Source organism: Pseudopodoces humilis, chromosome 19 (assembly GCF_049639895.1).
Source record: "Pseudopodoces humilis isolate 2021_Gansu_Grassland_sample_001 chromosome 19, ASM4963989v1, whole genome shotgun sequence".
In the NCBI taxonomy this organism is placed as follows: Eukaryota; Metazoa; Chordata; class Aves; order Passeriformes; family Paridae; genus Pseudopodoces; species Pseudopodoces humilis.
This window is the reverse complement of record NC_142218.1, coordinates 9,540,091-9,561,067: the sequence shown is the minus strand read 5'-3', so window position 1 is coordinate 9,561,067 and position 20,977 is coordinate 9,540,091. Positions and strand designations below refer to the sequence as shown.

Sequence of the window (20,977 nt, the reverse complement as noted above, 5' to 3'; positions counted from 1 at the left end):
GGGGCCATGCACGACCTTGCTCAGGCTGTGCGGGAGCTCCTCCATCCTTTGCTCACCTGAACTTTTGCCGTTCCTGCTTTCCAGGCTGCAGTCAGCCACGGTATCACCTGAACTATGCCTCAACAAGGCTTTTCCGCCTGCTCGTTCATGATCTTTAAATGAGTCACGAGTCCTTTTGTTGTGGACTGAGATAACCATCATTTAAATTATTTATTTCCATAAAGGAGTTAGATTATCTCTTTCAGATACAGCAAGGCAGCACCTTTATCCAACAGACATAAATCAAGCTGTAACAACACTTATCCCTATTTATTTTACCTTCGGAAACAAATGTCATACTCGTTTCTAATCCTTAAAAAGCAGGAGCAGGGACTTTATTGCCGGCAAACCCGTGCGAGCTGCGGGAGCAGGGAGCGATTCCTTGCCCAGGTAAGGGAGCGGGAGGACGGACCCCGGTCCGTCTCTCTTTCCCTGCCCTCGCTGCGGCCGATGGGGGTGTCAGTGAATACCGGAGGAGAGGGAACGAGCAGAACCCCGCGGTTCGCCGGTGCCGGAGGGGGCGCGGGCCGGCACCCGCCCCCCGGAGCTCCCCGGCTCCGCGGGTTCGAGGCTGCCCGTGGCCGCAGAGCGGGACCGGCACCGGGCCGGGCGGGACTTCCCGGCACGGCGGGCGGGGGCGGTGGCAGGCGCTGACACGTGGCCGCGGCCCGGCGGGGGAGGGAGGCAGCGGGCGGCCGGGCGATGTGAGCCGGGGAGGCGGAAGGCGCTGCCCGCATGGCCGCGGGGGGCGGCGGCAGGAATGTGCCCCTGGGAACATCCCGCGACAGCATGAGGCGGGATGGCGGCGCCGAGCCGTACTGGTCCAGGTAAGGCTGGACCCGCTCCCGGGAAAGCCGCTCCGCTGCTGGCGGCGCTCCCCGGGCACCCCCGCATCCTCGGTCCCCGCCGCCCGCAACTCCTGGGAAAGACGCGGCTCCGGGATGGAGGGGGTCGGGCGGCCCGCAGCGCTCCCGGAGAGGCGATTTCGGAGGTGCTTGGTGCTCCCCGTCGGGCAGGGACCCTCCTGTCCCTGTCCCCGTTGCTGCCCGCCGGGAGGGACACGGTCCCACCGCCCCGGGCGGGTCCGCTGTCGCACTCCCCCGGACTCCAGCAGAGACGGTAGAAGGAAGGGTGCAGATAGGGAATTACTGTGAAAAACAGGGTTGGGGAAAGAAACAACTACTGAGCTTATTTCTGGCCTGTAATCAGTGAATTAAACACGAAACCGCTATGAGGTTCTTATCGAAGTGTTCCAGTGGGGATGTTTGTACTGGCGATAGTCATTCATTAAGATAAAGTCGGGAATAGGAGCTGGGCAGCAGCTAGACAGCTTGAACTGCTCTCGATGTAAAGTCATTAAAATACTTAAAATACAGTTAAACCCCCAGTGACCAGTTTTAACAGCAGGGGCACAGGCGAAGGCTGGGTAATCCAGTGTTCGGAGCAGACTGGGACACCTGGGACGGTGCTGCTCCTCTCTGCCACCCTGGGAAAGTCATGCAGCACAAAGACCTCAGGATCAGCCCCTTCTCCTGTCAGAGGTGGGGGGAGATGATTCCAAAGTACCAGTGGGGCAGCTGGAATTCATGGTCAGAGGCTTTTCCAAACTGGGAGCCCCTGGACTCCCTGTGCTTTGGAAATTCGGCTCGCTTTCAGCTGGCTGCTGTCTGGCTGTGCTGGCCAGCCCTGGGGCTCCCCTCTCCTTGGGGTCACACTGTGGCCATCCCGCCCTGGCAGGAGGGCAGCGGGACAGCCGCAGGACAGGTGACACAGTGCCAGGGCACAGGAGCACGAGGCCGAGGGCAGGGATTGCCCTTCCAGCAGCAATCAGCCGTGGATGAGTTGGTGTTCCTCACCCATTGCTTTCTGCAGTGGCAGCAGGCTGATAGCCGGCTGTAAACTGCAGTCCCGAGGGAGGCTTTTCCTGCACTCAGAGACTGGGAAGTCTCATCAAATCCACGCTCACCTTAAGAGTACTCGGGTGGGACTTAAAGACCTTTGGCACAGAGGCGCTTAACATCCGAAGATTCTTTCCCCCTAAAACACTTAGGAAAATTCTTTCTCTCTGTCTCTCCCTCGCTAACTTTTCCCTAAGACTTTGTGAAGTGGGAGTCGTGGGACCCAACACCAGCTTTACACGAGGCAAAACTTTAGTTCATCTGTTTCTCCTCTAAGAAACAAAACAAAACAACAAAAAAAACCCATTTGACCAGAACAAGCCCTCCTGTTTCTCAAATCTCCGAAAAATGCAAAACATAGATAACACTTTCCAAAACAAAAGGGATGAAGACAGCCTGTTGATCGAGACAGGCATTTTAAGTGATTCTGACCCTGCTGAGTGCTGCTAATAATTGAGAGAATCCTGTTAATGGGAAGGAGCAGCAGGATAACCCTAAGGCACGTCAGGTCATTATCTATATTGCTGTAGTTTACAGAAGCTGAGATCATGTCCCCGTTGTTTAGTGTAGACACACACGTGGTCACAGCCCTTCTTTGGGGAGGTTTTATGGAGGTTTTATGGCCTAAAGTAAACGGGGCAGGTGGAGGGTGAGTGAGGGGGAGCAGAAAGGGGGTCTGAGCTACCAGATCATTCGAGCAGGTTTGTCAGGTTGTATGATGTACCTCATTGAGTGAAGTGAATTTGGAGCACAATTTGTGAACAGTATATGCAAATAAATAACTTTCATAGTTTCCAAGCAGTGAGTTATTGCCATGGAGGCAAGGTGTTATCAAGTGGGGGAAGTGACATGGGTTCTCCTTTCATGCTCCAACAAAAGACATGCCAGGCAGCCTTCCAAGATCTGTCAGTGCAAGGAGAGATAAACAGTTATTTTGGCAGGTTTATTTTTCTGTCTTTGTTCATGCTTCTTCTTTTGTCCTCCCTTTTTTCAACTGGCTTTTCCTTCCTCTTCCACTCCTCTTGCCTTGTGTTTTCTCCTGCCTGCCTTTCCCAAACTTTTCTGCAGGTTTCCAATGGCTCCATTATCACATATCTCTTCCAAGAACAGCATTTGGGGATTTCTGTTTTGGGCTTGAAAAAGCCCTCGTGCTTATGTAGCACATCTGGACAGTTAGAGAGCATTTCTCAGTGCTGATCCTAACATGCCAAAGCAGGACCACTCGGGCAGTGGATGTGTTTAAGCATCTCTGGTTTAACTGAGGAAGACCAAAGCAGTGAAAAGAGAAATCATTTGCTGAAGGTTGCTGACACAGCCACCGGCAGATCCAGCAGTGGATGTGGGGCTCACATTTCGGATGGTGCCTCCAGGAGAGAAATGCAGCATGAAAAAGTCACTGTGTCCTGGGAAGCAAATAACTCCTGAAGCCACTCTGCATCTCCCAGCCTCTGGCTACACCTGAAGACAAAGGGTGATTATAGCAGTTTCTTTAAGCTCCAGAGATAAAAGGAGTCCTACCCCGGCCACAGGCTGGTCTCCAGTCACCTGATCTTTGCCCAGAGACAACAGTCATTTGTCTTTTCTGAGTTCTGTGCCCTCATCTTTTGTCAACATAAGGCTGCAGCTTTAGTTGGTTGAGGTATTTTTGGTGGTTGAGATTTTTGTTTTACAAGTTCCTCACCCTGGGTTTAATAGTGACCTTGCTTAGAACTTTTTTTACGTGGAAAACTTAAGCAGGGCACACGTTTCATTCCTGGCTGATCCATGTATGCCCTCACATCAGTGTGCAGAACATGTCTCTGCTTTATTATTATGTTTTCTCACCACCTCCACCTGGACTCAACAACTACTTCCAGCTCATATGAGCTGCTGAAATCTAATTTCATCTTTGCTTTTGCCGAAAGCAAGAATCGAAGAGAGGGAATAAACCCAGAGCTCGTTTGCTGAACACCACTTTGTTGCCATCTGCGGCTCTGTGGAGGGAGCTTGAGCACAGGAGGCGGACAGGAAGCCAGCAGCTTTCCCAGGAAAAAAAAAAGCCCTGTGTCCTCTGTGCTGCTCTTGCTGGCTGCTAGCTGGATTGGGAAAAAAAAAAAATCCAACAACTCTCCTCCAAACCCCAAAGCTACTTTTGACAGTGATAAATCATTAGCTTGGAGCTGGTCTACAGCATAACAAAATCTGCTTGGGGGGGGGGGAGAATTACTCCAAGCCTTTCTCTTGACAAGTGTGTTAGATTTTGAAGAAGAAATTGTTGAGAAAAACAAAGAGTGAGAAGTGAAAGGACTGTCAAACAGGGCTAAAAATAACAACCTGGGTATTATCTCCTGGCACAGGTGTGTCTGCATGGCTGCTGTGTTGGTGCCACGTCAGTCAGTTCTGTTTGTGGTGGAGGTTACTGTAAATTAAAGCTATAGGCTGGTAAGCTGGAAAGAGAGAGATGATCCCATGGGCCTGGGAATGGGTGATGAGGAGGGAAGTGTTGACACACGGTGGTTGACAGGTGACCAAGCACAGGGGGACCACAGGCACCAGCTGCCCGTGTTGGGGACATTCCCCTGGGAGGTGGCCTTGGGCTGCTGGGTGTCCTGGGTTTGGAGCTGGTGGCGTGGCAGGGAGCTCGGTACCACCTTGTGGGCTCATCCCCATCCTGCCCTGGGGGTCTGGCAGGGTCTGGGGAGTGCCCAGAGAAGGCTGAGGGCACTGGGGTGGCTGCACTGATGTGCTCTCTGTGCATCTCCCACAGAAATGTTTCTAATCTCTTTTTAGAGAGGGGACCTGAGGTAGAGATGCTCTCCCTGGGAGGTGGGCGTCGTGCTCTGCTGATGGTCCCTGTGCCCATCCTGTGCAGATCAGGAGCTGCAGCTCCCAGCTCTTCTTCCAGTTATGAAAAACACCCACAGATATTGCAGATGGCTTCTGGCCAAGAGCTGTTGCTGGGACAGGCTGTTCGTAGTCTTGCTGTCTAACACAGCTCTCTTACCACCTGAAAATACCTGGCGGTCCAGACTCGTGCCTTGGAGGGGGCTAAACTGGGATGGAATTGACAGCCTGAACTCCAGAGAGTCCATCTCAACAGTGACCTGCAGTGTCTGCCAAAGCCCTACAGACTGGGGGAAAGGAGGGAGGCGAGTCAAGAGAAATAAAGTTGAATAAATATTTGCTCTGTGGCATCTACTGGAGAAATTCCTCCAGCAGGAAAACACACTGCAAATAAAGATACGCTGTGCTGCTGACTCTGTTTCCACTGCCAGACAGCTCAGCTTACTTTTGCCCCTTTGGGGATCTCAGGCATCCTTGAAAATCCATCCTAACCACTGTGTGGGGGATCCATTTGGTTGCTGGGAGCCGGGTCTCAGGGAAACCAGTGGATGCTTGGAAGCAAAGCCATTTCCACCCAGTGCCCAAGGCTGCATTTGGAGGAGGAGAACCACAGAACATCAGACAGGGCTGCTCAACAAGCCACCCAGGAAGAGTCATTAGGGCTTGGGCTAATTATAGTCTGGGTGATGGTTGCAGGTTTGTGAAATAGGAAGTGTTCCTAGCTGCATGGCTGCTTTGCTCAGTGAAGAGGGTCTCGGTGGTGTGCAGGAGGGGATGCACCTGCAATGCCTGTCTCTTGTGGGGAGAAGGGGATTGCAGGTCAGGAGGGCACAGGCTGGGCACTGAGGAGCTGCTGCCATCACACAGTACCAAATTCATCAATTTGGTACACATCAATTAGACAAGCTCCAGTGATTTCCTGCCAATGGTGTGGGGGGCTGGCCCCTCTCACAGATGTGTCTGTCACATACAGCCAGGACTGGCTCAGCCATGCTTGGTGGGAGATGCTTGGTCTGGCAGGTGAGTCAGGTGTGGTGGCACCAGTGACAGCAGTGGCTGTGATTTCCTGTGTTCTGATTTAGGCTGGTTATCTGCAGCACATTCTGTCTCCCTCCCTCATCAGGGGATTTATTAGATTTAATCTGTTAACACTGGTGAAGTTTCACTTCTCAGATGGTTAATTTCACCCACAAAAACTTTCTTTGATTTGTCAGTATTCCTGAGTTTTGGAAGGAGGGTTTTAATTCCTGTCCTTGTGCTAGTCCAGGTTCCTCCCGTGTAACCTCCACTGTTGTTGTTTTGCACTGAGCAGAATGTTGAGTCATCTGCAGCCTCTGTGATAACTATAATTAGGAGAAAATGCATTTACAAAGCTCTTTCCTGTGATGCAAACACGTCATTGTCCTTGCAAGGAAATCATTCCTGCCATGCTTCCAGGTGGGTGTGAGCAGCTACTGATTACATTTGACACTCATATTTCTTTGCATGGATTTTCCTAGCTGGATGTGCTGCCTGTGGAGGAGGTGGTAGTCTGAAGCCATCCTTACATTCTCCACTTGTTGTGAGCATAATCCCTACTGATGTAATTAAACATAAAGGAAGAGAATATAGAATGGAGTACTAGTCAAAGAGAACATTGAGAGTGTGTCATACACCCAGAGATTTATTTAGTGCTTTAGAATAAAAATAAAAGCCAAGAGAAAAATATATTCCTGGAGTTTTGTCAGAACATCAGCTGGAGAGGAGGCTTCTCAAGAGAAATGGAGTAAAGACTCCTTGAGATGCTCAGGTCTTTTTCTCTCCCTCTTACACCTTGCAGAGCCATACGGGGTTTAGGATAAAGGGAGAACTGTTGATGTGGTATTAAAATGCTGCTTATCAGGATAACTGCAGGTTATTCTGAACACACCAGAATAACTGGAAAGACATTCTCAGCCCCACTCCAGTGAAAGCTAATAGAGGTCTCCCTTTGCTGCAGGGGAAAAGTACAATTTAGGAAACTATCTTGGTGGCTAAATAATAGAAAATACCTCCACACATCACTGGCTGCTGTGCTTTACTCTGTCACCTCGGTTGTTGCAGGTTCAATAGCTCAAATTTATCAGTGCTGTGCTGTTGGAGACAACAGAGATTACAGCCCCAGACTGGCAACAGCCCATTTGGGCAGGGCAGGCAGGAGTTGGACCTGGTAGCATCCCATCCCTGAGGGATCTCTGGAAGGTTTTCCCTGGCTGGTTATCCCCACCTGCCCTCTGCCTTTGGTGGGGGACTTATACCCAAAACCTCCTACCCATGCTGTCCTGCTGGGGTTCCTCTGACCCAGACATGCAGTGTCCTGGAGCCTTTGATTTCCCTGTGCTTTTCTGTAGCAAGCTGGAGTCAGTGGAGCCACTGTTCCTGGAAGTGGCTGGGGCTGGTGATCAAAAACCAGCCCACCTTTGGTTTTGCAGCAAATGGAGATACAACTGAAGATGGCTTCCTCTCAGGGCAAGCCCATGAGGGACTCGGAGAGCGTTTCCCAGCTGGTTGAAATGGCTGGGTGAGGTGAACCCCTGGTTACTCATTCCTCCAGCAAGGACAGGTGAGGTTTGCCAGCTTCTGTGTTACCTTGTGCACTCGTGTGTGTGCACACTAACAACGGTTCCAACCTTCTAAACACCGACTGAAACACTTCTAGTTCCTCCTGCCAGAGGTTAGCACTGAGCTGCTTATCTGCCTTGTCAGGAAACAGCAATAAATCCACCTCCAGCATTTTCACCTGCCCGCCTGTTCTGCTTCTCATTGTTCCTGCACCTCCCCCCTGTGATGGCCCATTTACACCTTTATAAATGGGTTTGTGCTGTGTGGGATTAACCCACATTTATCATAATTCCAGTACAGAGAAATCAGCTCTCTGTTTGATATAAAAGGTGATCCGGGTTGTTTCCCACATAGGTGTGTTTAGCAGGGTGGAAAGCCCAGAGGTTACTGCCCTGGTACAGTGAATTCCTCTGGAGCAGAGTCTGTTAGCTCAGTGCTTTGTGCTCTGGCCTCTGGGCATAGAAATAATCAAATACAAATAGTACCAATAATGGGTGCTCTTACTCAGCTTTTAACTCTGTAATTCACTGCCAAAGTGGGGACCCAAAGTGGCATGGCTGAGGGAAGGCAGAAGGATTTACCTATACCTGGGCCTGATATTTGCAGCAAAATGTGTTTGTTTGCTCCAGAAACAATCATTAACTTTCCTCTTACTTACTTCCAGCCCGTCGGAGCCCTTTTCTTGAGGCTGAGAACTCATGCACCAGAAATATATATTCTGTTAACATATTTTCACTCTTATTATCTAAATTTTCTTATCTGTCCAGGCTTAATTATTTTGCTTTTCTCTCTGAGCTCTTCAGACCCATCAAGTCTTGTCTCTCTAAAGAATTCCTGATATCTCTCCTTTTTAGGAAGGGTAACACACAGACCACCTCCCCTGAGGAGTGGGTAGAAATGCCAAATAACTAATGTTTGCTGCCAAGAGGTGTGTCTGATGCAGGTACTTCTAACCTCATGCCCTGACCTTTCCTTTGTTATCACTGTATTTTAAAGAGCAGTTTCTTGTTTGGTGGAAAAAAAGCAAACAAGCCAGGTTCCTTCCTGCCTTTCCCTCCATCCACAGCCAGTGATGTCCAAGCACCTTGCAGCCTATGGACAGACATTGCTGCTGGGGCTGAACAGTGTTTGGGATGAAGTTGGCATTGTTCCTAAAAGCAGATGGGATACACTCTGTGTCAGAACTGCTGTGCCCCGGGGGAGTTGTGCTGACCTTCATTTTATTGAGGCAGACTTGGCTTGCAAGGCCAGCCAGACCCCTAAATCCTGGCTGAGCACGGACCCAGCATCCCCCCTGCCCTTTCCCCACCTTGCTCTCCATCCCTGCAGGCCCGAGTCCCGTGTGTGGACGCTGATGCTGCTGCTGGGGACGTGCCTGCTGTACTGTGCCCGTGTCACCGTGCCCATCTGCGCCGTGGCCCTCAGCTCCCACTTCCACTGGGACAAGAAGCAGTTCGGCGTCGTGCTCAGCAGCTTCTTCTGGGGCTACTGCTTGACACAGATTGTTGGAGGACACATCAGTGATCAGTACTGGAAATTATACTCATGTTTTCTTGTTTTAATGACACTTAGCTTGGCTTTGACCCCTCGGTTCCAGTGTGAGCTGTGGCAGAGCCAAGTTTCAGTGATGGGGTGGAGGGTCAAGTGTGTCCATGGGGAGAAGCTCTGGTTGAGAAGGGATGTGGGTAGTTTAGACTGTCCAGATAGAAGCATGTCTCATCCCTGGAAGTGATTCCAGGATTCTGTGAATACAGCTTTTGCAATTTGATCTGCACTGGTGTAATTAAACATAAAGGAAGAGAATATAGAATGGAGTACTAGTCAAAGAGAACATTGAGAGTGTGTCATACACCCAGAGATTTATTTAGTGCTTTAGAATAAAAATAAAAGCCAAGAGAAAAATATATTCCTGGAGTTTTGTCAGAACATCAGCTGGAGAGGAGGCTTCTCAAGAGAAATGGAGTAAAGACTCCTTGAGATGCTCAGGTCTTTTTCTCTCCCTCTTACACCTTGCAGAGCCATACAGGGTTTAGGATAAAGGGAGAACTGTTGATGTGGTATTAAAATGCTGCTTATCAGGATAACTGCAGGTTATTCTGAACACACCAGAATAACTGGAAAGACATTCTCAGCCCCACTCCAGTGAAAGCTCATAAAAGTCTTTGTTTTTAGTTCAGCACTTCCAGTCTTTCTGCCCTATATTCTTTTGCAGTCTTTTCTCAAGCAAGTCCCCATACACTGTTTCCATCATGTTTAGAAAAGCTATCTCCATTGTGTCATATGAATTAAAAAACAAACATTTTCCCCAGCTGGCTGTAAGGGAGGTTCTGAATCATTACCTACTTGAGTCCCCTTCCCCAGCCAATCTATTCTTACTGAGAAAGCTTTTTTATGAAATCTTTTGTGAGGAGCACATGCCTGGAAGGGATGCATTATCCATGCAGTGCACTGTGGTATTTAATTAGGGTCCTTAAGAGTTCACAAGAAAACACCCAGAGCAACCTGAATGGGAAAAGGCAGAGCTGATGATGTAAAAGAGCAAATGGAAAACACCATCACTGGTTAAGAGAGGTAGAAAGGTGGCAGCAGTTGGGCTTCCCACCACCACCATCAGAGACCTGAGTGGCTCAGTGCTGAGATCTCTGGGATCAGCGAATGCTGGAGTTGGATGGGCAGTGCTGCCAGGAGGTGGGAAGGGAAAAGGTCAGAGCTACTCCCCAAGGGCCAAGAGAAGAACAGGTTTGACCAAAAGGTTGCTCTTAAAAACAGGCTAGACTGGGAAGGGCACCTGAGTGTGGACTGGAGGATTTTGCCCTTTGGCTCTCCTATCTTTGATAATGTGTTTTCTGTCTTCCAGAATAGGAGGTGAGAAGGTTCTTCTCCTTTCAGCATCAGCCTGGGGGTTGCTCACAGTCCTCACCCCGCTGCTCACCCACATCACTTCAGCCCATCTGGTTTTTATGACCTCCTCCAGGTTCCTCATGGGGCTGCTGCAAGGTGAGACCCCTGTCCTGAGTGTGTCTGTGTGTCTGTCTGTTCAGGGGCTTTCTTGTGCAGAGGCTCATGTGTAGCACATTGAGATGCAAGTCCCGTGGTCTGCAGGGCATGAGCCCTTCCCGTGGGTTCTGAGCAGTTCTCTGCCTCAAAACTGCCTCCACATCCACAACTTCCATGGGAAAAAACAGTGACATTTCTAGAGAAAGTCACTGACAAGTCATTCCCCTGTAGAAATCTCTCTGCCAGACAGAGGCTACTGGCTTTGGAAAACATCTCTGGTCATGTTTGGTTTTCCACACTTTAAAACTCCTTCAAAAAACTCTGAGAAAATTTGCCCTTGACAAAACTTTTGGATAATTTGGGGTGATTTTCCTTCCCTCTTTCCAAGCTGCAGCACTGGGAAGTGCATTGTCCCTGATGGATTTACAGAAGCAGCGGTGATGATGAAACAGGATTACAGAGAAGGCACAAACAAACCTTTGATGGCAATGGATCCACTCAGTTTATTTTATATCCCTGTTTTGAATTCATCAAAGGTTTTGCTGCTTTGTCTCAGTGTTTAGCTTACTCTGGATTGTTTAAATTTGCTTTTGTTTTGCCTTACTGCTCCCTGCCTTGCTCCTGTTTGTCTCAGGGGTTTATTTCCCATCCCTGGCCAGCCTGCTGTCCCAGAGGGTCCGGGAGAGCGAGCGAGCCTTCACCTACAGCACAGTGGGGACTGGATCACAGTTTGGGTGAGTTCAAAGGCCTTTGAGCAGCAAGTGACAGTCTCTGGACATCAAATGTGATGAAATGCCATTGAATAGTTGGAGGCAAAACTCACAGCCCAAAGTACATGTGGATTCACAGGTCCTCAAGGACTCGGGCTGCAGCTGAGGAAGCCTCAGGCAGTTGCTGTCCTGCCTGCCAAGGATTTATGTTGTTTTCTTTTTCAAACCAGACTTTGAAGACTCTTTGCAACATTTAATTACTATGGGAAACAGCACAATTCAGTAGGAGGAGCAAGGGTTAGGCTGACACTTGTCACCTGTCCTCTCTGATAGATGAGAAGAATTCTCCACCTCTGCTGATGTCCATCAGAATTTCCTTTCTAAATGGAAGGGTTGCTTAAAAGCCAAATATAAATATCACTTAGTTTTGCAGTGTTCTCATTTCTTTTGCTGCTTTACACATTCTCTGGGATACTGCACACCAGCAACCTCCTTTTCTTTCCTCAATGACCATTTTTCAGTGTGGGGAAGGTGAGGGTGAGGTCCCTTTGGGATTTCTCCTGCCAGTGAGGATCTGGCCCCAGATGCCACTCAGGGAATAGAACAGGTTGCAGAGCCATGGTGGGACTGGTGGCAGCACCCACACATGTAGTGACTGAGAAATTCTCCCCTGTGAGGGTGGGCAGGCCCTGGCACAGGGTGCCCAGAGAAGCTGTGGCTGCCTCTGGATCCTCTGGCAGTGCCCAAGGCCAGGCTGGACAGGGTTTGGAACAACCTGGGACAGTGGAAGGTGTCCCTGCCCATGGCAGGGGAAGGAACCAGATGAGCTTTAAGGTCCCTTCAACCCAAATCATTTTAGGATTCTGAGGTTCAGTGACACAGCGCTGAGCCCAGGGAGAGTCTCCCATCGATGTGCTCAGCCTGAGCTCCCAGCCAGGCCAGTACATCTGAGTGGTTTCCCCTGCAGAACGTTGCTGATTGGTGGTGCAGGATCTCTCCTCCTGGACTGGTACGGCTGGGAAAGTGTTTTCTACTTCTCTGGTTTGCTCACTTTGCTCTGGGTTTACTGCACCTGCAAATACCTCCTGAGTGAGAAAGGTGAGTCCAGCAGCATCCCTGGGGCTGACAGTGCTCCTGGTTTTACACAAAGGCCTTTTGCTCAGATGTGTTCTATAATACACACTGTGTCTCACCCAAGATCCCCAACCCAAAAAGGAGGATTTGAGCTCTTGTAATGCTGATTTCCTATTTCAAGTCCCATGCTGGATTATATCATTGCTGAGAGCCTGATCTGGCTCCTCAGTACTCTTTAAGCACCAGTGAAAACACAAAACAGAGCATGATCTTCAAAGTGGATTAAGCTAAAGCAGGGCAAGATACTTACTCCAAACTAAGAGCATCCACACATAGAGCTTTTAAAAACCAGTTAATCCACAAAATCTCTTCCCAAATAACTGCCTAGGAGTAATTCCACATATGGGCAAACCATTACACCTGGCTACAGCATTATTAGGGTGAGTGTGGTTTGTAGGAGCCCAGCTCACTGGGAGGTGGGTGTGTGCCTGGTGCTGCACAGAATCCAAACCCAGTCCCTGCCCAGGGACTTTTGTTTAATTATAAAAGAGATATAACACATGGGTGAAGGTGGCTGGGTGGGGAGGGGTGTGGAAAAATTTTGGTCAGTGTAACAAGGTGTTTTCATGAACATTCTGTGCTGGTAGAGCCAAAAACCCAAGGGTTAGAAGGAGATTAAAAGTGGTACAGCAGTACCTCAGGGCTGTCTCAAGCTGCACAGGTAATTACTGACCACAGCTTTCCTTTGGATGTTTTATTCCCTGCAGAGCTCACCATCCCCATGAATTATTTAACGAGAGGCCTCTCGATACCCAAGCAGACCAAAGTTCCCTGGAAGCAGCTGTTTAGGAAAGCACCGATCTGGTAGGCAGCTGCATGCATTGGCCAGGCTGGGAGCATCCTCTGTTTTCTCCTCTCTGGGCTTATTTTTTCTGCCTCTGTGGTTTTTGTCTACTCATTTATATATTTGAGAAGCAGAACTAGTTTTCTGATTCCTTCTGTATAAAGAAAGAGCTGAAAAGGTAAGCTTGGCAAAGGTGGTTTATGGCATGTCCAGAGGACTGTCAGGCTCGAATTTACTGGCAAATCTTTCTCGTTCCCAGGCTGTTCCCCCTGGATGAATCCTCTGGAGTGATTTTTTCCAGGGGTCTCGTTAGAAATGCAGATTGTAATGGGCTCCTAAGGAGCGCTGCTCAGGGGCACTGGGTGGCACGGGCTGTGTTCTCATTGCTGGCAAATATCTTTTTAATGGCTGTTTTTCCTTTGGGATGCTGCAGAAGCTCATCCAAGCGGTTCCCAAGGGCTGTTTTGAGGTGGGGAGGAGGAGGATGCTGGGGCTGCAGGGCAGCAAACCCATTCCTGCCTTGAATAACAATGGAGCTGATAACAAATCCCTAGAAAACCCTAAAGAACATCTCTTGGAGCAGGAGGGCTCCTGCAGGGCTGGAAGGGAGCGGTGGGAAATGCAGTGGCATAATTAGCCCTTCAATTAACCTGGTCTGGCCCCGGGGCTGTGCGTGGGGCAGCGAGGGAACCAGCTGCTAGGAGAAAGCTGAAAGGAGTGGTTATCCATGACAAAAATCCCAGGGATTTCTGTTCGGAGCTGAAATGTGGAGTGCCCGTTTCCCAGCCAGCATGACCTGTCACTGCTGATTGTTTCCTCTCAGCTGTGTATTTTCAGGGCTGTCATCATCGCTCAGCTCTCCACGGCCAGCACCTTCTTCACCCTCCTCTCCTGGCTGCCAACTTTCTTTAAGGAAACTTTTCCCGAGTCAAAGGTAGGTTGGCTCCGAAGCAGAGGTGTTGCTATTCCGAGGAGGCTGTGCTGGGTACCTGCCAAAAGGGCTTGGAGAGGGAGGAAGATGATGGCAGAGGGATTTGGTGAGGGCAGGAGGAGGTGAGAGGTTTCCCTGTGGGGTTAGGAGCTGTGGCACCCCTGCACATACTTTTGGAGATCTCTGCAGGTTGCAGAGGCTGGATTCTAGTTGCTTGTTTAGGGATGCTGAGGGGTGCAGGGAAGAGCAGGTTGTATTGGGTTTTAGACTGCTTTTCTTCTGAGGAAAAGATAATTTTCAACTAGCACAAAGCTCATGACATTATGCTGTTGCAAATAACCACCATTCACCCTTAGTTTTTTACAGGGATTTTAGCTGGACTAACATTGTACAGCTCAACCTGCCTGTGAAAATGATAATTACCATTAATTATGTGTACTTCAAAAATAGTACAAAAGCTTCCCTCTCCTCAGCACAAATGATACTCCCATTTCTCAGAAAGCCAGGCAGGACTCATTTGGCTGAGAGCTGGTATTTTCTCAGAGACTCAGAGAGACTCAGCCTTCTCCACAATGACTCTGTTAGGTTTTTACAATTTCCAGAGCTGCTTACAAATGCCTTTTCATATTACATATGTAAAGCTCTTTATGGCATACTTGATATTTATATTAAAATCATGTATTAAACCAGCAAACATATTGTTGTGACAAGATCTGTGCACCTCAAGTAATGTGCTTGTGCAGCAGTAATTTACCATCTGTTAGGCATTATATCATGGTGCCCTTATGTAAGATGCTCTATGGAGTGCTCCTGCAGCTGATAATCACTTCGTGCTGCTTGCAAGGGGGGCTGAGGTTGTTTCATTTTAAAGGATGGATGATAATCCCTAATGTGGGGAACCTGTGGCACCTGCTGGCCAAAATCCCTTGCTGCAGGTGAGCTGGGCAGCTGCCTGTGGCCACCTGAGTGAGGCTGATGGAGGGTTTGACTCAGGGTGATGGGCTGTGGGATGAGACAAGGTTGGGGTGGATGTGCTGAGCAGCCCCAGCTGCTGTTAACAGGCAGCAGAAGCACCACCCCACAAAGTCCATGGGCTAACATTGTCAAAAATGACCCAGACCCAAATTTCAAAGGCATGGAAAGATGCAGGTGGACCCCTCCTGGATTTCCAGGAGCATCTTTAACAGGATTACTCAAAAACAAGATTATTGAGCCCTCCCATGCATCGTGAAGCCAGACAGGAAGGGGAGATGGGCTCTGAGCAATGGGGGTGGTGGATGCATGGATGGATGAGGAGGTTCAACCAGCTGAGATGAAATCCAGCCCAGCCCACACTGATTTCAGCTCCTGTGGGATCTGGGCACCAAAGTGCCCCTGAGCAGCTGTAATCCAGCTGACCACAAATAGTCTGTGATTACAGCTGCAGCTCACTTAATTGAAAATAGGCCGAAGGATGTTGCTGCCCATAAGGTTACCTAATCCTGCCATTAGAAAATCCAGCTCTGCTCCCTCAGCCTCACACAGTAACGCTGCTAATGAAGTGGAAGCTGCTGGAAATTTTGCCAGCAGCTTTGCTGGGGACCTACAGGAAACCCACACTGAGCTTCCCAGGGCTCTGTGGTTCCCTGCCCCATCATCTCACTGAGCAGTAAACCTCGCCACGTTTAATCCCTCTTTCCCAAAGTTTTCTGCCTCTCTCCTGGATAGAGCATTGCTGGGGAAGAAAGGAAGACAGCAAATCTACAAATGCTGGAGCCCTGTGATGCACCTGCTCCCTCGTGGAGCTTGGAGTGGGGCGTGGTGCAGCTGAGAGCTGGCTCTGCAAAGGGGGTAGAGGTGCTGCAACAAGTCCTGAGTACTTCATTATTTTTCCTTTCTACAGGTACCACAGACTGTTAAAATATTTGCAGACAAACTCAGCTCTGACAATAAATCTCTCTTGATTTTCACTTCTTTTCAGGGTTGGGTGTTTAATGTGGTTCCCTGGCTGGTTGCGATTCCAGCGAGCTTGTTCAGTGGATTTCTGTCTGATCATTTAATCAGTCAAGGTGAGAGTTCTTTATGGCTTTTCCTCAAAAAAGGAATCTTATGTGGCGTGGGAAGAGGACCTGGGTGGGAGGAGGTGGGTTTGTTGGTAGGGAGAAGACCCAGCAAACAGACATTGTGAGGTTCTGGTACAAAAGCAGAACAAATTCTCCTGTGTCCAAATCCCATCCAAGTGTTTGGGGCTCCCTTTGACTTCATTCACAATACCCACCTGGAGATGGAATCTGGGCATCTGAAATCTACTTTGTAGTTTCCTGGCTGGACAACAAAGTGAGCTGTGCTTAACTCCAAGTGTCCCTTTCTTCTCCAGGGTACAGAACCATCACCATTCGTAAGTTCATGCAGGTAAGAGAGCTGAAGCTGTGGGAGATACCTGAATTACCAGCTAAACTCTGATTACATGGCAGACTAGACCTTGTATGGAGCTGGGTTGGGGGTTATAGATGGAAACAGGAAAGATTTTCTGGCTTTGCACTTTAACTGATAGTCAGGACATGTGAAAGGAAATCCAGAGGAAAACCCTGGTGAGGAGCAGAGCCTGGATCAGTGGTAGCATTGAGCACAGTGAGTGCTCTGAAGGAGTTTTCTTTCACAACCTGTCCCTGGTCATTCCAAATGATCCCTTAGGTACTGAGGAAGCACCAATACAAGGGTGAACAGAAATAGAAATGCTGGGTTAGAGCACAGTGTATATCCTCTGATCTGCAGCATCACATCCCTCTGGACAGACCTCTGACACAAGAACATTGAGGGGGGAAAAAAGAGGAGCACAGGGTGCACACAAGCTCACACCACTGGAAAAGGGAACAGTTTGTTTGTGGCAGGAGTTGCTTTGTTCCTTACAGAAACATGCTGTGGTGTTTCATTTTCCCTTTTTTCCAGGTCATTGGCTCTGGTCTCTCAAGCATTTTTGCTTTGTGCCTGGGCCAGACCTCCAGTTTCTGCAAAGCAATAGTGTTTGCCTCAGCCTCTGTTGGACTGCAGACCTTTAACCACAGGTAAGGAGAACCATGGGGACAGTGGCCCTCAGCTCCCCTGCACATCTGGGGTCTCAGAGGAGGCTGCCTCCATCCTGGCACTTGCCTGAGCATTGTGTTTGGGAGCTTGTGAGGCTGGTGGAGTTTAGTGCCGTAGGGTTTGGAAATAATCCAGCAAACTTCTAGCATGGAGGGGTTGGACCAGCCAGTATGAGGAAGATGGAGCAGGAGGGGAATTCCATTGTGGCCCCTCTGAACACTTTGAGTTGAATTGTTTTCCTTCTGATACTCACCTGCTTTATTTTCAGCACCTCCCTTCTCCTGCCAGTGCCATTTCTGGTCCAGGACCTTTATTTGTGTTTCACAAAGCAAAGTGTGTAAAGGATGGAAAAGCAGTCATGTTCCATTCAGCAGCCATTCATTTTCCCCCTTCTGTTTCTTACCAGTGGCATTTCAGTAAACGTGCAGGACCTGGCCCCCTCGTGTGCTGGCTTGCTGTTTGGTAAGGATTCTGTGGGGTTTCTGTGCTGGAGAGGTGGCATCTCTTGGGGGGACCTGGTCACCAGCAGCAGGATTTGAGCAGGAGCAGCTCTGGGCAGTGTCTGTTCCTTGTGTGCAGCCCCAATTTCCTCCTGTGATGAACCTGCCAGTGCTGGGGGCAGGTAGCACCACCAAGTGCCTTTTTTATATCTGTGAGGTGTTCTGCTGTGCCCAGGGATGGGCTGTGGCTGTGGCAGTGGTCTCTGCCAGTTGTCCAGAGAAGCTGTGGCTGCCCCATCCCTGGAAGTGTCCAAGGCCAGGCTGGATGGGGCTTGGAGCAGGGCTAGTGGAAGGTGTCCCTGCCCATGGCAGGAGGATGGAATGAGATGAGCTTTAAGGTCCATCCCTGCTCAAACCAGTCAGTGATTCCATGATCAGAAAGGCATTTTGCCCAACATGCAGACTGGGGGTTGGTGGGAGCTGTGATAAAATGGCTCATATTTCTGGGTTTTCACAATTTCTTTTCACACTTTTTCTTTCCAGGGGTTGCAAATACAGGTGGAGCCCTCCTAGGTAAAGTACTTTCCTGCAGCTCATCCTTTCCTGTGGAAAGCAGGATCCAGCCCAGAGCCTTTGCATGTGTTTCTCTTCTCTGCAGGTGTCATTTGTGTGTACCTGGCTGGATACCTGATCGAGACCACTGGCTCCTGGATTTCTGTTTTCAACCTGGTGGCTGCTGTGAACAGCATTGGGCTCTGCACATTCCTCCTCTTTGGAGAGGCCCAGAGGGTGGACACAGACTCTGTGTATGTGGATCTTTAGGGATGAGCCCAAGAAGCAGCTGAAGGACAGGAGAACGTCACATCTATGGGTCATTCTTGCACAAGTGCCAAAAAACGTTTTACTTTTCTTTTTTAGATGTTTTAAAAGGAAAAAAAATATGCTGAAACCAAGTACATAATGGGTCTGGATGAGACCTGTGGGAGAAAAGAAATTTAGAGTTCATTTTTTTGCTCAGGGCTGTAGCTGGTGGCTTGCAGAGCCACCCAGCTCAATGTCTCCAGTGAGGATAGGGTCTGTGGGACCAGTCTGTCCCAGTCTGTGTCTCGTGGACAAATATCCTTGTGGCCAAAGCAGCTGACCTGGCCTGTCTCTCAAGGCTGCTGTGGATCCATGGCCTCTTGAGGGGAGCTGCTTCTCCATGTGGGAGTGGGGCTCCCATGCTCTGCTGTCCTGGGACCACCTGGCTCTGGGGCTGCTTGGCCACCAGGTGTCCTCTGAGGTGTGACAGGAACATCCCAACCAGTACCTCTGCTCTTCACCCCCATCCTCTGAGGTGTGACAGGAACATCCCAACCAGTACCTCTGCTCTTCACCCCCGCGCGTGCCTTCGTTCTGCAGCAGGAGCCAGCCGTGTTTCCAGGGTTGTGAGGTGAATTCCAGGCCTCTCCTCAGGAGATGTGTGGCTGGATGTGTGCCCTGGACCCAGGACTATGGGGCTGTGTCAGTGCTGCTGTCACGGAGCAGGGAGAGCGCTCCAAGCCAAACTGGGCTTTGTCCAAGGTCTCCCTTCTCTCCCTGGTGGCTTCACCCCAGCCCTGAGCCCAGGTGGAGCAGCTCCACTGTGAGAGCAGAGCTGAGCTGTCCCCTGGGGCCAGGCTTAGCTGGGCTGACCTTGCAGTGCAGCAGCAGCTGAGGAATCCCTCTGAGGAGCTGTTTTGTCAAACGCTGTGAATGTGTGGGAAGAACTGGTCACACTCTGTGCTGTGGATCTACAACTCCCAGATGCTTTCTGCATGATTAGATGTGTCCTCCATGTGCTCTCAAAGGGCTGGGGGAGACTTTCCAAAGAGCTTGGCATGGGCAGGTTTTGTTTCTATGTTATGCATAAATCAAATTCCTGCATTGGGCATCCATAGGGATGTGGATCCCTGTGGTTCCCTGTGTCACAGGGAAATACTTGGCTGTGGACACCTCTGAATCTGAATGTCTTAAAGTTATTTATAAGTATTTTAAAATTTAAGCATCAAATCCTATATTTTATGTACCTGAGGCCTGATTCTGCATGCTTATTTTGAGTGGCACCCCCACCAAATCCAATGCTGTTTCTCAGAGGGGAGGCTCTACCAGCCTCCAGTGTTTGCTTCTGTTGGACCAATTTCAAAGGTGAATTTAATATTAAAGCAATTCATTGCTTCTCCTCCAATTCCTTGATTGCAGCCTGAAAGGATCTCTTGGGTTTCTTTAGTGTTTACCAGAAAACTCAGGCTGAGGAGCAGGTTTCCCAAGGAGCTTGCTGTGCAGAAAAGCTATAGGTTCAGGGGAAAAAAAATAAATATCCCATTATCCTCTTCCTCACCTTTTTTTTATTGGCCAAATTTCTGCTTGGAAGACCTGTTTGGGCCATGTAAAGTTTCTGAATAGGCTGATTTGTAGTGAAAATACTGACAGCTTTTTAATTGCAGAGACACTAATGGGCACCACCAAACTGAGCTCAACCACTTACTGGGCAGAGTTAGGGATAAGGATGCAACTGCCTGATGTCTTCCCAAGAGAATAAAGAATTATGTGGCCTGACTGGGGACAGAGAGATAAGAAAGTATTTTATTTTTGTCCTTCTGTGCTCTTTTTTTCTCTAGAAGGCTGTTTGCTACCATAGGTACCACTCTTTATTGGGGTGCTGCAGAGCCAGGAGCCAGGAATGCTGCTGGGAATTCTTAAATCAGTGGGTAAATTGGGAAGAACACCCAGTAACAGCAAACACAAACACAGCCAGGCTTGCCAAAGAGGCCCGAGGCTGTGCAGCCATCTCTGTCAGCCTGTCCTTTGTCCAGTCTGAGCAGATTGCTTGCATGGCCTTTTCTGTAGTGACAGAATAAAAAAACAAGCCCATGGGATTTGTGGGGGTTCAGAGTATCTTCCCTGGCCATTCCGTGCTGCAGGTCAGGAGCACAAGGAGTCAATTCTGGCTCTCTTTGCTGGTTGCAGCATTTCTTGTGGAGGAGTTGGGGAGTTGAAATCACTCCCATTTGAATCCGGCTGCTTGGCCACCCCTTGGATCTGCCAGCTGGGAAATTTGGAACTGATCTTCAAAGGAAAGGGTTTGGCTGAGTCTTCTCTGTGAATCCAGCTAACATTCCAGTGAGCTGTCCGAGTTATCTGTCTCTGTAACTGGCTAATAAGGTAAATGTTTGACCTACACTTGAGGCATATGTTTCATTGTCATCATACCTCTTTGGTGAAGTATTGAAACTGTTTTGCATATCTGTACTATTATTTGTTTAGGCCAAAGCTTGTGGTCTGTGAGTTTTTGCTATGGAAGGACCTAAAAAAATAAAGGCAATGAATTATTTGCAAACTCTGGTTTTCCTTTGGCTGCAGAGGTGTTAATTTGTGTGATCAGTGAGGGACTGAGGAGTATATTTGATGTGATTAACTCCTGGGGGAGGCTGTGCAGGGAGAGTATCTGGGGTGGAAGATTTTCACAGCATTCTCACATGTATTTGTGCATCAGACTCAGAATTCATCCAGCTACAGCTTCTCACTGATTTGGGAAAAATGAATGAAAAGCTGCCTTC

The 20,977-nt window shown here is 49.2% G+C and overlaps 1 protein-coding gene across 3 annotated transcripts; it reads left to right on the top strand.

Moving 5' to 3' along the window:
• The first annotated feature begins 720 nt into the window (after positions 1-720).
• Positions 721-20,757, top strand: SLC17A9 (solute carrier family 17 member 9). 3 transcript variants are annotated; one of them, XM_088064691.1, is made up of 14 exons: positions 730-866; positions 3,006-4,273; positions 8,670-8,867; positions 10,198-10,337; positions 10,972-11,071; positions 12,015-12,145; positions 12,889-12,985; positions 13,803-13,899; positions 15,857-15,944; positions 16,253-16,287; positions 16,825-16,940; positions 17,366-17,421; positions 17,943-17,972; positions 18,058-20,757. In XM_088064691.1, the coding sequence occupies exons 3-14, from the start codon at positions 8,695-8,697 to the stop codon at positions 18,219-18,221; spliced, it is 1,227 nt and encodes a 408-aa protein (XP_087920817.1). In that variant the 5' UTR covers positions 730-866; positions 3,006-4,273; positions 8,670-8,694; the 3' UTR covers positions 18,222-20,757. The 3 variants fall into 3 exon arrangements, with proteins under 3 accessions (XP_005524863.2, XP_087920818.1, XP_087920817.1); XM_005524806.3 differs by lacking the exon at positions 3,006-4,273 and having other exon boundaries at positions 721-866; XM_088064692.1 differs by lacking the exons at positions 3,006-4,273; positions 8,670-8,867 and having other exon boundaries at positions 721-866.
• The last annotated feature ends 220 nt before the right edge of the window (positions 20,758-20,977 follow it).